Source organism: Astatotilapia calliptera, chromosome 7 (assembly GCF_900246225.1).
Source record: "Astatotilapia calliptera chromosome 7, fAstCal1.2, whole genome shotgun sequence".
NCBI lineage: Eukaryota > Metazoa > Chordata > Actinopteri > Cichliformes > Cichlidae > Astatotilapia > Astatotilapia calliptera.
Window position 1 is genome coordinate 20,306,163 of NC_039308.1, and position 23,175 is coordinate 20,329,337.

The 23,175-nt window shown below is 42.0% G+C and overlaps 1 protein-coding gene across 1 annotated transcript; it reads left to right on the forward strand.

Moving 5' to 3' along the window:
• Positions 1-21,890: 21,890 nt before the first annotated feature.
• On the forward strand, positions 21,891-22,765 carry cmlc1 (cardiac myosin light chain-1). The gene has a single exon (XM_026176914.1). The coding sequence runs from the start codon at positions 21,979-21,981 to the stop codon at positions 22,585-22,587; it is 609 nt and encodes a 202-aa protein (XP_026032699.1). The 5' UTR covers positions 21,891-21,978; the 3' UTR covers positions 22,588-22,765.
• Positions 22,766-23,175: the final 410 nt, after the last annotated feature.

Genomic DNA, 23,175 nt, shown 5'->3' on the forward strand with positions numbered 1-23,175 from the left:
AAGGAACGATTGAGTTTTGCCTTTAAAATATTGGAAGGTCTTTATTGTACAAGATAAACTTCCCCCAAAAGAATTATGCAGTCAGTTGGCTAAATATGAATACAAGTGAATGGGATAAAATATTAAAGCTCTTTGTTGTGACTTTAAAACAAATACAACAGCATCAAAGTGGGATTACAGCAGTTACTACCATTACCATTCATGTTAGTTACTTCATGTTAGAAATATCACCTCCTTATCAACAGCTTTCTGCATAAATGTGATACTCACTTCGACTTATAGCTGTGGCTGTATTATTTACACAGTATAAGATGAAACATAAAATGTTTGAGAAATAAAAGCAAAACATAAAGAATATGAGAAAAAGAGAGGGAAGCTATAACCTGCCAGTTAAATTTAGGAGAAAGCTACCTGGTTTTCCTGCAGAAAAAAAGACTGTCAGAGCTAGAAGGAGAGTAAATATTAGAGTTATATTTTGTGGCCAGTAATAGAGTCACTGTAATCATATACTGCTGTGTTACAGTTTCTTTCACCACTGCTCTGAAAAAGAAGTCAGTTAATTCAGTTTGGTTAGCTCAATTAGTTATGCTGTGGTAGTTTACACATTCACCAAACATTTCCAGTTCAATCCTGGGAGAAAAAGGAAATCCCTTTGGGGTTCTGTCAGGAAGGCATCTGGCATAAAAAAAATCTGCCAAATCAAACATGCAGAGTTATCCACTGTGGTGACCCTTCTGAATAAGGGAGAAGCTGAAAGTAGCTTGCTGGTACGCTCCTTTTTCACTGGTAACATTGTGACACTTGCACAGGACTCTTAGACTGCAATTCATTACATTTTATTGTCCTTGGTACCTTTCTGGGTCATCACTTATTGTGAGAGGTAGTTGAATAGAGTTTAATAGATCCCTAAACATCTGTTTGATGCTGTAACCGTAACAGCTGCACTAACATGTTATCGGTATGTGACGAGTTGCAACTAAGAGGTTGCTTCACTCCATCACATTCCTTTCACTGAAACTTTTCTCTTACCACTGACCTGTTTTCAAATAGAGTGCCTTTCAATTTGTTAGCTCAAAAGTTAAAGCCATCGTTAAAGTCCACTTAGGCAAAGTCAAAAAAGCAACATTAAGCAACAAGTGAAATAAATGTACACACAACTAGGGTGGATATTGATAACCATGTAGCCATATCACTTTAGAGAGGTGTGTATCCCAGTGTGCACTCTGTGTCTCTAGCCATCACCTTTATCTTTATTTCAGCGCTCATTACATTTTGATGCAGAGGCTCCAGCTGTTAGTTGTGCATACCATTTAGTTCAATAAAAATTTCACACTTTAAGCGATTGATATTCCACGAGCACATGCCAAAAACAAAGTGCTCTCTCAGCACTCTAAGCTCAATTGTTTATGTAATTTGTTTAGTTTTGCCTTTCCACTTCGTCTGACATGTACATCTTCTTACTTCTAAATGTATTTTGTACATGTGTGGAAATAATGCTGCCTCTAGCTAACTGTGTGTGTCTTTGTTGTCAGAATACAAAAACATTCAGACTAAGCATCAGGAAGCAATTTGTTGAACCTGTGCCACATTTTACCTCCTCAGGATATAAAATTGATCCAATGGTAAGCAAACAGATTAAGCCTCTAGTTTTAATCCAATCCATTAATGTATTTTGTCCTGTGGATGACACTGAAAGGTTCCACGGGGCACACCATTAGTCTTCATGCCTAACAGAAAATATTCACCGTCCAATATCAGGAAAGAGTGTTTCTATTTGTCTTACTAAGAAAAAATATCTTTTATCCAAGCCTGTTTTGCTGGCGTGTACTACAGTTGCTGCATTGATCAGCTGAAATATAATCCTATTTGCTATTGGAAATAGGGGGAAAAAATGACCTGAGGCACAAAACTGCAGTTTATGACAAAAATAAAAGTAACGAAAAAATATAGCTTCAGTATGTGCATATTGTTAGACATTTAATTTGAATTTCTACCATTATAGCATCTTGTACGGTGGCCCTGAGAGACCAAACGGACTACAACTTCAGAAAACACTTGCAAAAAGAAAAACGCTGCAAAAAGAAAAACACCTGCAAAAAGAAAAATGCTGCAAAAAGAAAAACGCTGAAAAAAGAAAAACACCTGCAAAAAGAAGAAAAGCTGCATGTTTTGGTTCGTGCAACTGGTCCGTCGGGTTATTGTCTCCCCAGAAACATTTCCGTTGTGTCTTGTGTGCAGTTTGACTCATTTAGCAGAAGTCAGCCTGTTTAAGGCTCTGATATCTATTCTGTATGACTTAAAGCAGTTATGACATGGTCTGATTTTCTCACCCAATAAAGGAATATTTAATATATCAGTCTACTCTTCATTCTATCAGCAACAGTTATCACAGCTCGTACATTTTCTTTTTACACATATATGTAAGCATTGAGCCAAATTTAGTAATGCCAACATATTAAAAGAACAATATTTGTCTCTTATATATAATACATCTATATATACACTGTCACAGATACTTGTCTTTGAGTGAAGATTTAAGGTGACAGGAAATATAAATAAATGCAACTTCAATCTTTACTGAAGCTCAGTATTTGACACGGAGTTCAAACTCACTGCTGTAATAACTAATAATGATTAATATAATAACTATAATATTGGCCATATTATATTTACATTACCAAAGTGAGATGACTTTAGTCTCATGAACAACATTAGCTAATTGTTATTTACTAGCTAATCTTAAATGACTGTTCAGTACAGAAATGAAGCCCAACAATCATGTTTTACAGTCCTGTGGTCTCAGCGTCAGATACTTATCAAATCACACAAAGCTAATGTAGAAACAAACGCGCAAAATATGTTCTCCTTCATTTCTGTCAAACAAAGCTGTATGAAACGTTTCCAGCTGTTAGTATCATGGTTGCTAGGCAACCTGGGCAGCGCGACAGAGGCTAGACCGTCCCATTTCACAAGCCTCGCACTTCCAGCCTCAGTGGTCTTTGAGTACGCGGCCCTTGAGGACCGTTAAGGCTGCGTACTTTAAGGCTGCAGACCCTGAATTGGGATACAGCTATACATACATGTTTTGGTTCGTGCAACTGGTCCGTCAGGTTATTGTCTCCCCAGAAACATTTCCATTGTGTCTTGTGTGCTTTTGCAGTGTTTTTCTTTTTGCAGCGTTTTTCTTTTTGCAGGTGTTTTTCTTTTTGCAGCGTTTTTCTTTTTGCAGCGTTTTTCTTTTTGCAGGTGTTTTTCTTTTTGCAGCGTTTTTTTCGCAGTGTTTTTCTTTTTGCAAGTGTTTTTCTTTTTGCAGGTGTTTTTCTTTTTGCAAGTGTTTTCTGAAGTTGCAGTCCGTTTGGCCTCTCAGGGCCACCGTAAATCTTGGGTTTTTTTAAAGCAAACTTTGTAGAAGTTGTGGTTCTGATACCATGTCTGCACAAAAGGTGCAGCATGGTTAGTTTGCTGAGCTTAACTATTTTAGAAGTGCTCAGAATCCAGTTCCTACTCATTTGCACACATAAATACATTAAAACTGGCTTGCTGGTGAGGTGTGGAGCCACTACCAGGTGAAGTATGGACAACCAGGTGAAAAAAGCAGTCATCTGATGTTACTGAGTTAACCTTTAAGTTTAATTCCATTTGGATCAGTTGTGATAAAAACTGTGATGTGTGGATGTGAAATTCTCTTGACTTTTGAAGTGAAACAACAACAACAACAACAAAAAAGCTTGGGAACCACTTGTGTACAGGGAGTCTGCACCCATCTTCATTTTACAACTTTGTTACTTGTCATGCCTACTTGTTTGTTTGCCTACCCATATTCTCTAGGAATGCAATACAGCACAAGAACTGTATGTATTTGGAACAAAACACATCAACCATGTAAAAGCACAAAGGAAATCCCTTGACGATACAATTTCTTAATCCTTTTCATTTTAATCAAATAGTTTTTTCATTGGGTTTTGTGTGTTGCCAAAAAAGGGAAAATGAATGCAATTTCTTCTTTTAGCTATGTAGTGGAACCAATGTGAGCATAGAGGCTTAACGTTAGATTGTGACATCTGAGTCTAAAAATTTGTAATGGTTGCAGTTTTGACCTGATGTGACACTGGCAAATTAGCCCATTCAGTTTATCCAAATTGATGCTACATTTCAGCAAAAAGAAAAAAATAATGCAATTCTTTGTCACAGATGAGGCAGTCCCTTTGAGTCTTAGCTAATTAAAGTGTTTTATCTTTGTGACACTTATAATGACCATCTATGTCTTGGTAAAGGGCAGGAGGACTGATTAGCTTCTCTTAAATATCGCTTGAAATGCTGTTAAAATCCCAAATAAGTCACTGGTTATGGGAGGATAAACAGCATATAAAAATATATAATCAATAAAAAGGAATTACGATCGTCTGTTTCTTTGAAATATATAAAAATATAATATGGCAGCTCTGTTTACATCTTCAGGTTGACATCTATCGAAGAGGCACTTTCCAATTAGTTCTGTGTCATAAGGTATAGCAAGCTAATAATATTTTTTAAACATTTTAAACAGCACCAGTTAAACATCATTTCGGTGTGCTGTGCAGTAGTTAATACATGTATTAATATATAATATTATATATTATTAATATATATGTACATATATTTTCTATGCATAGAAAATATATAAAGTAGGCTACATATATATATATATATATATACATAAGTAACTTGTTAAACTGCTGTGGGTTCACAATCGGACTGTCAAGTCTTGACTGTCAGCTGCTGAACAGAGCTCTTAATAGAGCACCATTCCTTGTTATCCTCTTTAGCATTAGTGTTACGTGTGTGTCAAGAGGGCTTGGAAATTCAGCCGTGTTGGATGCATGCCATTTTGAAATGGCTCGAGTCACAAACAAACCCACAGAGACACACATAACCCTTTTTTCCACTTCAAACAAGTTAACAAGTACAGGGGGAATAAAGATCCCATATTCTGTATGACATGTTCTGCTGGGAGCTAATGTTGACACTATCAAAAGGAATATAACAACCCAACACACAACACCAGTCATCCATGGGTCTCAGCTGCAATTACAGCAATGCTACTGAGGTATGCCACCTCTTGAATTTAGACATTTGAACAATGGGGAATTTGTAACTGAGGTCAAGTGAACAATTTCCACCTACCAGTTTTTGTGAGAAATCTCAAATGTCACACTCATAAATCCTGTCATACATATTTGTTTTCAGGTGTTTTGGTTTGTGGGCTTCATACCTGTTTAATATTGCATCATGAATTATGGGAACACAGCTTAAAAATAAAACAGAAATGACACTGCTAAAAAAATAATAATACAGTAACACTCTGAATGCACATTAGATTTCAATGAGAAATAAAAATCTGTACTAATAAGGACTGGGCAAGGTGTTAGGAATGAAAGGATGCCACTATGTTTGATGGAAATAAAAATTATCGACCTTCAGAGAGCTGAATTCAAAGACACCCCAAAGATCAGAGTTAAAATTTATGCCATTTTTCCGAAATGTTATTGCAGCAACTCAAAATGGTACCAAGTAGTCTGTATAGGGCACATGTTCTTGTATGCACACCTGACAACATCCCGGCATGGTCCTAATGAGACCATGGATATTGTCCTGGGAGAATCCCTTCCTAGATGTGGACTGAGCTCCGGGAAAGTTTGAGGTGCAACCTGAACTGGTCCACACAGGTTGAAAAGAATAATGTCAAGCATGGGGGCCCATCAATGGTATTAAATCCTTTGTTCTCCAGAAATTACCTACATTCTCTCACCACATAAGACCAGGCATTGTTGTGACAATGTCTTTGGATCTAATGGCAGTCTGGGTGCCATCGCTTAACTTATAGAGGTCTATCCCTCCATGCATATGCCTACACAAGCCATCACTCACCATTAAACCAGTTACGCTGTCACGGTGTACAAGGTGGACTCACGCGCTGGACTCCGGGGATTGATGCACACAAGAGAATTTATTAATGAACAATGTCCAATGAGTGCATATACAAAAGGTGCGGGGCAGTGCTATATAAATCAGAATCAGAATCAGAATACTTTATTCATCCCGAGGGAAATTAGGGGTTACAGCAGGCAGCACGCTAATGGCGCATGCGCACTCACAAAGGAACCTTCTGACCAACTTTACGCAAACATCACATTGGGGAGACATGTCAGAAAGGTAGGCTGATAGGAAAAACAACGAAAAGACACTACATGAGGTAAGAGGAGGAGAAAAAAAACTCCGCTCAGACTGAGCTCCTGGTGGGAGAACAGTTTGATAACAGAAAAAACACCTCAGCACAAAAGCAGTGAGTGGGGCAGGGCTCCAGGGGAAATCCAGGTGAACACTCTCGTCTCTCTCCAAACAATCCAAACACGAATCCACTCAAACACTTGTCACTCAGGGAACACCAGGGAAAACAGTCCAGAGGGTCTGCACACAAAGAAACGCTCGTTAGATTCCAAACACACAACTACATGAAAAAACACTTGCTAGACGCTCGACTCTCGCTGACGCGATTCTTACAACGATCCAGCGAAAAACAACCGTTGTTTCCTGGCTTAAATGCAATCCACACTGACGAGGCACAGGTGTTTCTTCCTCCGAGGGCGTGGCCCGAGGGTGTAAACCCGTAATCAGTTCCGCCCTGGAGAGAGAGATAGTGATAGGGAGAGAAACACCTGATCAGCGACCAGCTGAACCTCCAGGCAGTGACAGTACCCCCCCCAACGGGAGCCTCCCGGCGACCCCCTGGCTTCTCAGGATGAGCGTCATGGAACGCCTGCACCATGTTCCTGTCCAGAAGGGCCGCGCGCGGGATCCAAGACCGGTCCTCCATTCCGTAGCCCTCCCAATCCACCAGGTACTGCAAACCACGCCCCCTGCACCTGACATCCATGATGCGCGAGATGGTGAAGGCTGGATGGCCATCGATGACCTGGGCGGGCAGAGGGGGCCTGGAAGGAGGGCAAAGGGGGCTGGAAAGACAGGGCTTCACTTGAGAGACGTGAAAGACATTGTGGATCCGCATGTTCCGGGGCAGCTTAAGACGGACCGACACCGGGTTCACCAGAGAGTCAATCACAAAGGGACCAATAAAGGTAGGAGACAGTTTCTTAGACTCAGCTCTAAGCGGAATGAATCTGGTCGACAGCCAAACCTTTTGTCCGGGTGCATAAACTGGTGCCGGGGTCCTACGGCGGTCCGCCAGGTGCTTGTTCCATTCAGCCGTGTGGAGAAGGGAAGCCCGTGTGGCCCTCCAAGCGCGCCGAAACCTCCGGATGTGCTGCTGGACAGAAGGTACGAAATGCTCATCCTCTACAGCCGGAAACAGAGGTGGTTGGAAACCCAGAGACGCCTCAAAAGGGGACACTCCGGTGGCAGAGGAGGTGAGGCGTACTCAATCCAAGGGAGCTGCTCGCTCCAGGTGGTCTGATGGGTGGATGCCACGCATCGGAGGGCCGCCTCAAGCTTCTGATTGGCTCGCTCCGTTTGACCATTAGTCTGCGGGTGAAAGCCAGAGGAAAGACTGACCTGAGCTCCCAGGGAGGAACAGAACTCCTTCCACACGCGAGACGTGAATTGTCCGAGACTATATCCACCGGAATTCCATGGAGACGGAAGATGTGGTTCGTCAGGAGCTGGGCGGTTTCCAGGGCCGTGGGAAGCTTGGGAAGGGCAACAAAGTGAGCTGCTTTAGAAAAACGATCAATGATAGTCAGAATGACAGAGTTACCTGACGAAGGTGGCAAGCCCGTGACGAAATCGACAGCGATGTGGGACCAGGGACGGCTTGGCGTGGGCAGGGGCTGAAGGCGACCAGAGGATGGCTGATTAACACCTTTGTTCTGAGCGCAGACTGAACAGGCCGCTATGTACTCACGGACATCCTTGATAAGGGCGGGCCACCAAGCGCTGAAGGAGTGAGACAGTGCGGTGGACCCCCGGGTGGCAGGTGAATTTTGCTGTGTGTGCCCAGTGTAGCACCTGTGACCGGACAGAGGAGGGCACAAAGAGTAGTCCAGGAGGACCCGTTCCTGGGTCTGGTTCTGTTCGTTGGGCCTCCCTAATGGCTGATTCAACCTCCCACGTCAGGGCCCCAATGACACACGAGGGGGGAATGATGGGAGAGTCTCGAGCAGTCTCCTCGGAGGCAGTGAATTGACCAGAAAGAGCGTCGGGTTTGGTGTTGCGGGAACCTGGCCTGTAGGTTATAGTAAACTGAAATCTTGTGAAAAACAGGGCCCACCTAGCCTGGCGGGCATTAAGCCGCTTCGCTGACTGGATATATTCCAAATTTTTATGGTCTGTCCAAACTACAAATGGCTGGGCAGCACCCTCCAGCCAGTGACGCCATTACTCTAGGGCAAGCTTAATGGCTAACAGTTCCCTGTCCCCAACATCATAATTTTGTTGAGTAGATGAGAGACGGCGAGAGTAGAAGGCACAGGGATGGAGCTTACCCTTCTGTTGCTGGGACAGAATGGCCCCCACCCCTGTGTCCGAGGCATCCACCTCCACGACAAACTGCAGGCCGAGGTCAGGTTGAACCAGGGTGGGTGCGGAGGAGAAACGAGCCTTCAGGAGGCTGAAAACCCTTTGTGCTGACTCCTCCCAGCAGAAGGGAACCTTAGGAGATGTGAGACGAGTTAGTGGGAGAGCAAGCTTACCGTAGTCACGGATGAAACGTCTGTAGAAATTAGCAAAACCCAGAAAACTTTGGAGTTGCTTACGGTTTGTCGGGACGGGCCAATTAATAACAGCTTGGACCTTAGCTGGGTCGGGCCTGAGATTACCCTGTTCAATGGTGTAGCCCAGGAATGAAACAGTGGTCACATGAAATTCACACTTCTCACCTTTCACAAAGAGACGGTTCTCGAGAAGACGTTGCAAAACCAGCCGGAGGTGGCGTTTATGTTCAGAGACGGAGCGTGAAAAGATGAGAATGTCATCAAGGTAGATGAACACAAAGTGGTTAAGGAAGTCTCGGAGCACGTCGTTGACAAAGCCCTGGAACACAGCCTGGGCATTGGTTAGACCAAACAGCATAACGAGGTACTCAAAATGGCCTAAGTGTGTGTTAAAAGCCGTCTTCCATTCGCCCCCCTCTCGTATCCTAACCAGATGGTACGCGTTATGTAGATCCAGCTTTGTAAAAACTGTGGCCCCTTGGAGCAGTGCATAGGCTGATGTCAGTAGTGGTAGTGGGTATTTGTTTTTGATGGTGATATTGTTGAGGCCTCGATAATTTATGCAAGGTCGTAAGCTCTTGTCCTTCTTTGCAACAAAAAAGAACCCCACCGCAACAGGGGATGATGACGGGCGAATCAGACCTGCGGCGAGCGACTCATTAATGTACTTTTCCATGCTGTCCCGTTCAGGCTGTGAAAGACTGTATAATCAGCTGGTAGGAAGTGGGGTGCCGGTCAATTCCGCAGATCAATTCCGCAGTCGTACGGCCGGTGAGGGGGAAGAGAACGTGCTGTATCTTTACAAAAAGCCTGCTTAAGATCGTGATAGACTGAGGGCACAGACTAAAGATCGGGTGACTCTGATGGTGGGGGGTTACTCTGAGGGTTCGTGGGTGGAGTTACGGCTTTTAGACAAGACATATGACATTCCTCTCCCCACCCTAGAATGCTTTCCTTTCTCCAATCCAGGACTGGGTTGTGTTGACGTAACCAGGGGAACCCTAAGACTAGTGGTGTGAGAGGAGCCTTAAGCACAAATAACTGCAACGTCTCAGAATGATTACCAGAGAGGGTTGATGATATTGGCTCCGTAATGTGGGTGATATCCGGGAGACGCTGCCCACTGAGGGCGGTAACTTGGAGTGAGTGTGGCAGTGGTTTAGTGTTTAGTTTTAATTCTTGAGCGAGGGACTCATCAATGAAATTCTGCTTTGCACCTAAATCAATTAGTGCGTGGAGTGGGTGAGAAACAGAACGAACCGTTAGTTTAGCCGCAAGCATCAAGCGAGGAGGAGATTGTGAACAGGAAACCTCACCCACCCGTACTCTCCCCTCTACTGGCGGGCATGGTCTTTTGGCTGGTCAGGACAGGAAATGGCCATATGGCCCTTACAGCCGCAGTAGGAGCACTCACCAGCTCTCCAACGCCGTTGTCGCTCTTCCGGTGTTAATCTGGAGCATCCTATTGGCATGGGTTGCTCACCCTCGTCTTCATAACTCCTGTCCTGTTTTCCCATTCTACATGCTGTACCTCCGCCGGAGGCCATCTCCTCTCATCCTAGAGGCTTCTGGGAGTTGTAGACTCTAGCGCTGCGACGCGCTCTCATGTTTTCATCCACCTTTACACACAGGGTCATAACATCAGAAAGAGTCACAGGCAATTTCCTCATAACTAGCTCCCTTTTTAGCTCGTCACACAGGTTATTCAGCAGAGTACTTATTAGTGCTGACTGCCCCCACCTGGTCTCCTCAGTCAGAGTCCAAAACTCAATCAAGTAGTCGGCCATGCTCAGTCTTCCCTGCTTCAAAGTAAGCAGTCGGTGAGCTGTCGCTTCAGCCCCGATGCCTCTCTCAAAGACATTTTTAAACTTTATGCTTGACCGCATAACAACTGAACGAAAAAAAAAAACAGTCTTAGCCTCATCGGTCTCATAAGTCCTCCGTAGCTGTTTGAACTGCAACGTCACTTGTATTAAAAAACCCGCAGTCTTGCGGAACTCACCCAAGAATGGCTCCAGTACGGGCAGCGACCGCTCAGGAGGCTCCGCATGGGCAGACGTTGAACGAGCGGAGGACCCGGACGCAGAGGGCTCATGAGCCGGTAACTGTGAAGTGACAGGTGGAGAAGGGGTGGGCGGGCTTACCAGCAGTATCCGTTGAGCGATGACTTAAGTTAGTGCTGCCAGCTGCTGATTAATGTGCGGTAACATTATTTCGTGCCGATCCAAGACAGCTTCCATGGAGATGACCGGTTGCTTGGTGGGGGCTGAGTCCGCTGAGTCCATGATGTGGCTGGATTGTTATTGTCACAGTGTACAAGGTGGACTCACGCGCTGGACTCCGGGGATTGATGCACACAAGAGAATTTATTAATGAACAATGTCCAATGAGTGTATATACAAAAGGTGCGGGGCAGTGTTATCTACAAAGGTGCGGGGCAGTGCTATATACAAAAGGTGAGAGGGGCAGGGCTCCGGGGGAAATCCAGGTGAACACTCTCGTCTCTCTCCAAACAATCCAAACACGAATCCACTCGAACACCAGGGAAAACAGTCCAGAGGGTCTGCACACAAAGAAACGCTCGTTAGATTCCAAACACACAAGTACATGGAAAGGTTCAAGGTTCAAGGTTCTTTATTTGTCACATGCATAGTTATACAAGTATAACACACAGTGAAATGTAGCCTGACACGCTCCTCGGGTGCAGAGGAAGAACATTATATATATATATAGTATATACATTGGGTGAATGTGCAGTAGTAGCAGCAAGCAGGTGAATTCTGTACATTAATATGAATAGACATCTGACTATTTTACAGGATAGACAATATAAACATATTTAAAATTAAAGGAATTTGAAATGTACATTGTGCCTTGGTTCAGTGTCTGGAAGAGTCCTGACTCAGTCAATTAAAGATGATGTGAGAGGGCGGGTGTGTGTGTTTAGGGCACGGATGGCTTGGGGATAGAAGCTCCTCTTGAGTCTCTCTGTCCTTGCCCGGAAGATGCGGAACCTTCTACCAGATTGCAGAAGTTGGAACAGTTTGTTGCCAGAATGGGACGGGTCCTACAGTATCTGCGCTGCTCTAGTCTGGCATCTCCTGGTGTAGGTGTCCTGAAGCGGGGGGAGAGCAATCCTGCAGCAGCGTTCTGCTGTACGGATCACTCTCTGGAGAGCTTTTTGGTCCTTCACACAGCTGTTCCCGAACCACGATGTCATGTTCTGTGTGAGGATGCTCTCCACAGCGCCTGTATAGAAAATCCTGAGGATCTTTGGAGAGACCCTGAACTTCCTCAGTTGTCGTAGGTGATACAGGCGCTGCCTAGCCTTTTTGGTCTGGACCTGAATGTGGGCAGCCCATGTCAGGTCTGAGGAGATGTGGACACCAAGATACTTGAAGGACTGCACCCTCTCCACTGGAGCTCCATTGATGATAATGGGCTTGTAGTCTCTGTGCTGACCCCTTCTGAAGTCCACCACCAGCTCCTTGGTCTTGCTGACGTTCAGCTGGAGGTGGTTGTCCTGGCACCACGATGCCAGATTCTTCACTTCATCCATGTAGGCCGTCTCATCGTTGTTGGAGATGGCACCCAACACCACTGTGTCATCAGCAAACTTCACAATGGTGTTGGAGCCATGGGTGGCCACACAGTCTGAAGTGTAGAGGGAGTAGAGCAGTGGCGAGAGGACACATCCCCGAGGTGCTCCGGTGTTGATGGTGATGCTGTTGGAGAAGCACCTGCCCACCCTCACCACCTGAGTTCTGCCAGTGAGGAAGTCCAACACCCATGCACACAGACGGCTGTTAAGTCCCAGATCCCTCAGCTTTGTGAACAGTCTGCAGGGCACTATTGTGTTAAACGCTGAATTGTAATCAACAAACAGCATTCGCACATAGTTACCCTGTTTCTTGTCCACATGGCTGAGAGTGGTGTGTAGGACGTGGGCGATGGCATCCTCTGTGGATCTGTTGGATCTGTAGGCGAACTGCAGCGGATCTGTGGTGTCTGAGATGGAGGAGGAGATGATGTTCTTCAGCAGCCTCTCAAACACCTTCATTACCACCGAGGTCAGTGCAACTGGCCAGTAATCATTCAGGGATGAGGGTTTGCTGTTCTTGGGCACAGGGATGATGGTGGATCTTTTGAAGCATGTGGGGACCACAGACTTCGCCAGGGACTCGTTGAAGATGTAAGTGAACACACCTGCTAGCTGGTCAGCACAGCAGCGCAGCGTAGTCCGTGCCACATACTCGGTGTGTCGCCCTGGTGGAAGTGGGACTCCACATGTTCCCGGTACCAGCGTTTGGCATCTCTCACCGCGCGCCGCACGCCGTATGAGGCCGCTTTGTAGGCGCTCATATCGCCAGTGGCGAGACCCGCGTTGTAGGAGGCGGTCCTGGCGTTTACTGCAGTGTGGATCGATCTGTCCATCCACGGTTTTTGGTTTGGGAATGTGGTGACTCTCGCAGTGTGGATAATCTCCTCCGAAAAACACTTGCTAGACGCTCGACTTTCACTGACGCGATTTTCACAACGATCCAGCGAAGAACAGCCGATGCTTCCTGGCTTAAATGCCATCCACGCTGATGAGGCACAGGTGTTTCCTCCTCCGAGGGCGTGGGCCAAGGGCGTGAACCCATAATGAGTTCCGCCCTGGCGAGAGAGAGATAGAGAGAAACAGCTGATCAGCGACCAGCTGAACCTCCAGTCCGTGACATACCTTAGCAATTTTACAGGCACCATAACATTTGCCACAGTTTCTCCTGACCTTTTCACATCAGTCACATGTGCAATTGCCAAGCGATGAGCGCAGGGCCCACTAGAGGGCCTCGGGCCACCCTTATGAATTCGGTTTCTGATTCTCAAAGACATTCACACCAGTGGCCTTCTGGGCGTCATTTTGTAACTCTAGCAGTGCTAATCCTGTTCCTATTTTCACAAAGGAGATACCGGTCCTACTGATTAAAGTTAAAGACCTTCTACGGCCCTGTCTAGCTCTCCTAGAGTAATTAGCTGTCTCCTAGAATATCCTCCTTACTCTTGAGACCTTCTGGCAATGGTGCATATTGATGTGTCGTTTTGGAATAGCTGGAGTACTTGTAGGTTTGCCTCATGCTATCAGTCAGAAAAGATGAGGAGGAAAAAGATATCAGTGGCTTCCACCTGTAAAACCATTCCTGTTGTGGGGATTGTCTTGTTGTTACCCCTCTAGTGCACCTGTTTATGATGTTATTAACAACAAAGGAGATGAAACTGATTAAGAAATCCTCTCAGTTTAAAATGTGTTTGAGCAGTTTACTGTACAGATGAATGTTAAATGTTATAATATTTAGTTAATGTAGTAACCAGAAAACAAGTGTTGTTTGACAAATGTGTATTATCAGTCCTTCCATGTCTGTTGCTTTAAATCACATGGTAGCAAATCTATTACTTACAATGTATAAAGCTACACTGCTGTGTTTTATGTCTCACATTTGGAAACAACACTTAGTATCATTCAGCTAGAGTCCTTCCCATTGAATCTGGGAAACTGATACACTGAACACTGAACTTTCTATTATTATAAATATTTCTTCGCTTTAATGTTTTTTCCACAAAAATAAGAAAGTTTGTTGGATATTATAAAAATGTGGACATTTATTTGAGAACCAGATATTCAGCATTTCAAGATCTGTGTCATAAAAAGACAGTCTTGGAATAATGGCTTCATTTATTACAGAGGATTTCCTTATTTGATTAAAAATAATGAAATCAGTCACAGTCCAGCAAATATTTTTGGTGCCATGAGAGTATGAATATTCACAGCCCTGCTCTTTGGTCAGATCTAAAGCTGAAACGAGTTGGTGGCCTTGTTGGATGAAGCCAGCAGATATTTAAAAGAGCAGCTTGTGTATATAGTTGCTTCATCTGTTGCCCAGCAACTGCTCTTGTAGATATGGCTGTTTGAGAGGCTTCAGTATCTCCGACAGAGATTAACAGTGGAGATAGCAGAGTTTAAGTTTCCATGTTTTGTGACTGTGCAAATGAATGGGATTGCTGTTGTTTCACTGAACTGAAATCCTGCTATATTCCCAAATCTCTCTTGCTGTAATATCATAGAGTATTTAAGTAGACATCATTGTACTATTATATAAAGACTCTCCATGTCTTTTCTCACACAGTCATTATATTGTATCATTCAGTCTATATTCTTTTTGTATGAGGAGTGGTAGTGCCCTGAATCAGATTAAATGTAACATTACAAAGTTATATCTTAATAATTTCTCCCAATTTTTTGGTCATATTTTCACATTGTTGTGCAGAATGAGATATATGAGAAACTGCCTATCCACTTACATTTACTGAAATGATATTGAGAGATCAGCCATTCTTGTTGCCTACCACAATTCTACACACTGACCAATGGAAAATACATTTTGTTAGCAATCTGTAAAAAATGCATTTGCATAAAGCTACATCTGTCACAACACATATGTCAAACTAGTGACAAATTGATCTGCAAGGTCCAAGTTATGTCACCACTGACCCCTATGCCCCCTATTGTAGTAAAACAGCTGAAGCACAACTGTGGTTTGAAATAGGAGCAAATTCTGTTATAATTGGAACACAGTAGTGCTGCGTCACTGGAGAGCCAGGCCTTTAATACCTCTCTGACAATGAACAATGACTGTCAAAACTGAATGACTAATTGTGGTGGAAGTTTTCATATCATCTATATAAGCACCAATGATATTAATGTCCCAGTGCCATCAAGCAAAAACCCACTACTTGAATATTCAATGTAACTATAAACAAAAATAAAAATTTGTCTTAAATGTCTTAAATTAAATGTAAATTAAACTTAAAAGTCTTAAATGTAAACATAGAAAAAGTTTCATTATTAGATTATGAATCACAATATTCATTATATTTTACTTTTACTTATACTTTATATACGGCTCTTCTTACTGCTGTGATTTTTTGAGATTGAAGTCATTATTAACTATGTCCTAACTACAGCATCACTGTCAAAGCTCAAAATGTGGTCAGTGAAAATTTTCCTAGCTCCTAATGCACACACTGCATCCAATATCAATGACAGGATCTGAGAAAAAACCTATACAGTGGAAAGGATCCTGTTTTTGTTTCCAAACGAGAACATTAAAAAATCGGCATGATGGACAGCAAGAAATTCAGGGCTTTGCTGAAGTCCCATAATACCACCTTTGGCGCCGCCTATGCTGCAGTAGCCATAGCATTTTTCTTTCAATATTTAATGAGTTGTGAAAGTATTTACAATCATTGGAATGTTTTTTTCTCATGGCTCTATGAAGAAGTGGTCTAAAATCATTATTTTATAAGAATATAAAATAATGACTTTATACTTGTGTATGTGTGTGTGTGTGCGTGCGTGCGTGCGTGCGTGCGTGCGTGCGTGTGTGCGTGTGTAATAAACCTTTCATTTGATGGTTTCATAAATTTGTAAAGCGCAGTATAGCAAGACAAAACAGGTCACTGTATGAGGGAAAAAAGGTATAAATTCCACATTTCTGTGATAGACACTGAAAACACTCTGAAGACATGTTTGGTCCACTTTTGTCAGGATTAAAGCTCTGAATTAAACATACAAGCATTCCAGCATTCCAGCTGAGAAAAGCAGCTGGTAAGCTTTGAGGCAAACATCTCATAAGCCTGTGTGCTGCTGGGATAAACAGGTACAAACCATTCAAAGACACGCTCTAAACATGGCATCAGAGGCACATCAGAAATACAGAAATAGACCAGTCCAGATGAACAGGAGAGGATTCTGCCACCAAGCCAAGTGCTCTGTGGAGAATGGAAGGTGGGTGGGGGTAGGGTTATGAATAGCTTGGAAACTTCCCTAATCTCCCAGTCAGAATTCCAAGCCTAGCTTGTGAGAAGAAGGCATAGTGCTCATCCCTGGTTTGGACGTGTACTGTGATCCCCAGCTATTGTTTGGTGCAGACATGGGAACCTTATAAATATCACAGAAATAGGCCAAGCAATAATTCATATTGATTTTTCCCTATTTATACTTATTATAGATGGGGAGATGTATCATAGGTTGTGTTATAGGTATGTTATATTATCAAGAGGTATATTTCACAGCTAATCATGCCATTTTGTAGCCCATTTCAATCGGAAGCATGTGCCTAATTATAATCCTCTTTGATTTTTGGACTAGACTGGTGTATCTGATGAACCCCTTAAAGAACACAAGAAACACTGATTGTCTAAATCACATATGATAGTCATCCCGTTGCATGTACTGTGGTGTATCTGTATTTTCAAGTCAGTGCCATTTTTATTAGGAGTGCTGGCATTCAGTGTGTAGCTTCATGCTTTTCTAAGGTCTGTCTGAATAAAAGGCAAAATTGCAATCTCTTGATTTTTTCCCCTCACAGACACATGTAAGCGGTGTCGTCTCTGTGCAGAAAGGCCATTTGCAAATTCCATTTTCTCGAAATAGATAGCTAAGACTTTATGACTAGATTTGGATTTTTTAAATGTCTCAACTAAAATTTAATTTAGAACTAATGCATTTTTGTCCAGTAACATTTCAATTGTAACATAAAACAGAGGTCTAAGCATCAAAAATCAACTCCCCTCATGTCACATACAGCACCTCTTTATCATGTTGTAAACTTATTGTGTTTTGATTAATTTGAAATTGCTTGCTTTGCTTCAGTAGAGTGTGAAATGCACTTTCCCTTTTGTACTTTTTCAATTTCTATCATTGTAAGTATGGGGAGAATATGGGGTGGGCAGAGAGAATGAACACATGGATGTCTGGTGTAATTAAGACACTGAAGTATTAGAACAGGCAGTGCCTTCACCAGCTATAATTCATCAAACATGGTCTTAATTAAACTGTTTACACAGATGTCTGCTAGCTGGTTCCTCCAACAGTCATTCCATTATAACAACGCAATATTGTTACTCGACTCATAAGAAAAGTTTTGTGTTGCTGTTCACTACACTCCATAGGGTAACATAAAATGGAAATTAATTCTTATTTCATATTAGCGAAATCAAACAAGCACACTTTGGAAGCTGGTTTGATTATGGCCCCATTTTTTAGAGTGGCAGCTCTGTGAAAAGAGGAAAGCACTAATATTTGGACATTAAATACTAACACTGTTGGTTGTCTCGTGTGTGTTTAGTCAAAGTTGATTCCTGGAATTCACAATACATTCACACAAATTTTAATTATGAAGTACAGTAGCTGGCAGTTCAGTGGCCATTCCCAGGTCTGATGCACATGTCCAAGAGAGAAACTGGCGATTAAGAGGAGAGATAATACACAGTGGTGCATCTGTTTTTAGCCAGTTAACTAAACACAGATCTTCAGTCTGAGTCACCCTTTGCCAGTGCCATAGGAAGAATGTAACTGCTGTCTCTGTCACTCTCCTTTATTGGCCCTGACCACACCAGGGGTCTGCCTCCCCTAGTTCCCACTATTATCTCATGGATTAAGGACTTGCTGCCTTGCTGACCACCCTCTCATCTTTTGTTCACATAAACAGTCACTGCACCAGACACAGGCATGCAAGGACTATCCCCAAGGAATAACTCCATGGAGTTAAAAGGGAAAATTTAAGTAACATTTGTATAACTGAAATTGTGATTCCCCCCACCCCCCCCCCCCCCCCCACCCCACCCCCAATCCAGTTTGGTGATTGAACAACAAAACAGTGAACGAAATGTAGAGCGCAACTACAAAAAAAAGGAAAAAAAAGAAAAGAAATCAGCATCAGCTAAAGTTCTGTTCACACTGGAAGTGATGTAGAAAAGTGGTAGAATTGAAAACCACCAGTCCATTCACCATAAAAATTGACTCCAAGCAACTATGTTAAAAATAATCACTGCTTCTAGTTGCACAACTGTGTGCAGGATATACTCAGGGACATATGACCTGGTAGTAAATATGTTAGAAGGTTATATAAACAACAGAACCTGGACTGTCCACCAGCAACTGCAGTCAGCTTCAATACAATGGGTTATGAACATATCACCTTCATTGTGCATGCAGCTTAAAACTGAAAACTTGGTTCAGAAGTGGAGGTATACCAAATGTATAGTTTAAAAAATATCATAAATTGTCTCTCAGAGAAAAGCTGGGTGTGTCTGTAGCACCATTGTTATACTGGTCTCTCAGTGTAAAGTTTTTCTTTCTCTGCTTTGAAGTTGACAGAAAATAAGTTGTTTCAGAACATTTCAGATATGAGTATTTACTTGGAGGCCTTGATGGAAAAATACTGGACTGAAATCAAATATACATAAAAAATAAATAAATAAAAGAATATTGATATTAAGCATAAAGAGGCTAAAAGCCTTTTCAGGGCTCACACCTCAAAGTCCATTAGTTTTAATGGACTTTGAGGTCATCACATTTAACATCCCATTTTTGTTACACGTAATGATTTGGCTAAATATGGAAAAAAAAAAAACATATTGATCAATGCAGCATTAAACTGAGGTTGACCTTACAATTCAATATCTTACATGCATTTAGGAAGAACCCTAAGGCTTGTGAGCACAATGCATGAATAGATTATTGTAGCTTCAAATGATCAATATTCAATGTCATTAATGCATGAACTTGACATTCTGACAGAAAATATATTATGTTTCAGGAGGTCTCATCTGAGAGAGACAGAGCACTATAAATATGCTTGTGATCACCCTGTGGTTTATACCTCTATATATTCTTTATGTTTCCATTGATGCTACTGATTATAATATGAAAGGAAATGCTTCAAAGTTTAATAGGGATTTCTAAATCTGTCCCATAATGTTTAATTTCTTACCTTTTTGACAAGAAATGTATTGTTTTTAGTAATCAGCCCATATCTGACATGTCAGACATGTGATACCGATCGGAGTTTTGTGGTCATATTTTGGTATTTGACCCGATTCTGTCCCTTGAGGACAGATGACTGCCAGGTTCGTTAACATTTCCTACCACCTTTAAGCTGTTAATATCTATCAGTATTGTTAATTTGGGTATTCTGATTAACACAAATTAGGTAGCTCAGTTATTAAGCAATTGTTGCAAATAAGCAGACAGACACTATAAAGGATTGACAAGCTGACTGGTTCAGTCATTGCAGTTGCAGTGATTTACTGATTGATGACTTGTTTGAAAGAACTTTGATGTTAAAAGCATCACGAAAACGAACTTTGATGGTAGAAGCATCAAGGAAATGTCTTCTCTTATTTTGTTAACATATGTGAACACCCAAATGACAGTTTAACAAAGCTTCTGTACACAAAAATGAACTTTGTAGTGGTCTCTGCATAGGCAATCCAACATAATGGTTTACTTGTGCTTAAATTGAAATATTCCAGTTATCTGCACTTGTAACACTTAGGTAAGGAAAAAGGATCAGTGTTCTAAGGACCAAGTACAATTGTGAAAGCGGGTATGATTGATATAGATTAATTTGAAGCTTTTGGTGGGAAAAATGATGACAATCATTAATAATTAGTAATCGCCTCAAATAAATCATAAATGTGGTATGAATGTGTATGCATTATTATTATTGTTTTATATACTTGATAAATATACCTTTTATATATTGTCCATATATGTTGTGTCAGTACAAAACTGGGCTCTCTTGCAACTTTTTTCATGTTTCCATCTTGCTCAAATGTGCACATGCACGTACGCATACCAAAAGACGACAAATTAGCTGTCAGTTTTACTAGCTATGTGACCTTAAAATGAAAAGAGAAGAGAGATAATGATCTTAGGCTAAGGACAACTACACACACACATACACACACATACACATACATACACAGGCACACTTAAACTACACTGTCCAAGGACTTTAAGCACTAGATTGACAGATCAAGGAGAACTGGCATTGAGACAAAGAAGGGTAAATGTGATTATCGCATGACAGGCTTCAGCTTTCTTTAACTGAGTTGATAAACTGTGAGGCATGCATAAAATTAAAGTTGCTATGATTAAAATTGTGTCACAGAACAGCACATCCTATATACCCTCTCTTCCATAAATGAAATGAATATTTTGTTGGTTAATTTATCATTCACTGAAGAGAATTATGGAGCAGTCATCTACATAAAGCCAAATGACATATTACATATTTATAAACCATACTTGTAATGGAATTGCATTGCCCGTTTTCACCTTTTAACCTCATAAGGTTTACTATTGGGAATATAAAGGAAAACATTTATTCCACACATGATCATGCCAGTTAAATAAAAAGAAGTAAATACGCTATTATTTTAAAACTCACTTAATAAAAAAATATACATATCTGGAAGAAAAGACTATTTGCTATATGAGAAAGACCCAAATGTAATAAGAAAATACCTTAACTGCAATACATAGCAGCAGTTCCCCTTTATAAGCAAAGACAGTTTTCTTTTCCCCATGCCCACCATATGCATAAGAACCTATGAGGCAAATCCTTTCGAAAACTTTCTTTAGTTTTACTTAAAAAAAATCAGCTGATGTTAGCAGGGAACAAACGACTTTGGTTAAACGACTAACCACTTTCATCAGCATGATTACAGCAGTATTGCTTAATATATTTAACTCTTATGACTCATCTTTGCATTATCACTAGTATATGACAAATTAATTAAGAGTTCCCTTAGGATCTATGAGGGCTTGGCAGGTTTGTAAATGGCAGTGTGCAATACAAGCTATTGCTTGTCTGTCAAATTAAAAACTGCCAAACACCTGCCATTGAAATAAGGTTTGATAGATAATCCTTCTGTTATTCTGAGAATGAATTATTATAAAATGAATACATGCAAAGCCTAGAGACAAATATTAATACTTTTGACTTAGCTGCACCATTGTTCTAGTGAAAAGAATAGCCACCCTCCCAGAAAGAAGTGATTCCCAGGCATTCAGCATTTAGATAGCAAGCTATTTTAGTCTATCTCCCTCATGGGCTGATCACTGGCTATGCTCTGATCCCTTTGTCCATCAGAGAGACAGAACATTTTCGGGCTAATGCAACTGGACCCTCACTAATGACAGCAAATAGCCCTGTTGGTTAGATGACAGCAGCTGAGAACAATACTTAATGTTGACATCACTTGCTATGCGGATCTATTTTGGGTTTCTTCCTTTTATGGTGTGGTGGCTGAAATTGTTGTCTAGCCCCCTAGACAAAGCACATATAAAAGCCTTGAAGGAGGAGTTCCGGGATCACTTTCTATCTGCTCAGGCTCTTGTTCATTTCTCAGCAAGTGTCAGCTCGCCACTGAATTGCCTTGCAACATGCCACCAAAGAAGATTGAACCAAAGAAACCTGAACCCAAAAAGCCAGAGCCTAAGAAAGATGCAGCTCCAGCTGCTAAGCCAGCGCCACCTCCAGAGCCACAGCCTGAGCCACCCAAGGAGCCTGAGTTTGACCCCAAAAGCGTCACTCTTGAGTTCACTGCTGACCAGATTGACGAGTTCAAGGAAGCCTTCACCTTGTTTGACCGCACACCAACTGGAGAAATGAAGATCACATATGCCCAGTGTGGGGATGTCATGCGAGCTCTGGGCCAGAACCCAACTAATGCAGATGTGCTGAAAGTGCTTGGTAAACCACGACCAGAGGACATGAGTACTAAAATGGTGGATTTTGAGACCTTCTTGCCCATGCTGCAGCATATCTCCCGCGCAAAAGATCAGGGCAACTTTGAGGATTTTGTTGAAGGGCTGAGGGTTTTTGACAAGGAAGGCAACGGTACCATCATGGGAGCAGAGCTGCGTCATGTGCTGGCAACACTAGGAGAGAGGATGACAGAAGATGAAGTGGATAGATTGATGGCTGGACAGGAGGATGCAAATGGATGTATCAATTATGCCTCCTTTGTAAAGCACATTCTCTCTGGCTGAAAATGGACATTTTATCAAAAAGACTTAATTTTACAGAATTTCTTTCTATATTTGACCAGTTAAAGGTGATTTTGTCATTAACGCTGTGACATGTTGCATGGTAATTCAGTGAAGTCCCAGTCAAAGAATGAGGACTTACATAAAGGAAAATCAACGAATAAAGGAAATATGATCACAATCTGCCTCATGAATGTAATTTAAATACACCCATCCTTTTAAATTTGATGAGATAACCATGGGAGCTTGAGAATGCCAATGCAAGTGATGATTTAATGTGCATTCAACTTCTCATATCAACTGTGTTAATGTGATTAGTCCAAAGTACTGTGTGAACATACACACATATACAGGATTTATCTACATCTCAAAATAAAACATATTTTGTTCTACTGACAAAAAGTTTTAAAATGAGTATGCTTGTCATTCTGGTTAAGATTCAGTTGCAGTGAACCAAGGCGCGCACACACACATGCATACACACACACACACACACACGCACACACACACATACGTGCACAGAGAGAGAGAGACGAATCCAGTTTCCTCTGAAAATTGCAAGAACCAGGAACTTTCTTCCTCATCACTTTT

Bases quoted from the DNA above. Each gene is read 5' to 3' on its own strand.
- cmlc1 (XM_026176914.1), top strand. From the start codon at position 21,979: ATGCCACCAAAGAAGATTGAACCAAAGAAACCTGAACCCAAAAAGCCA.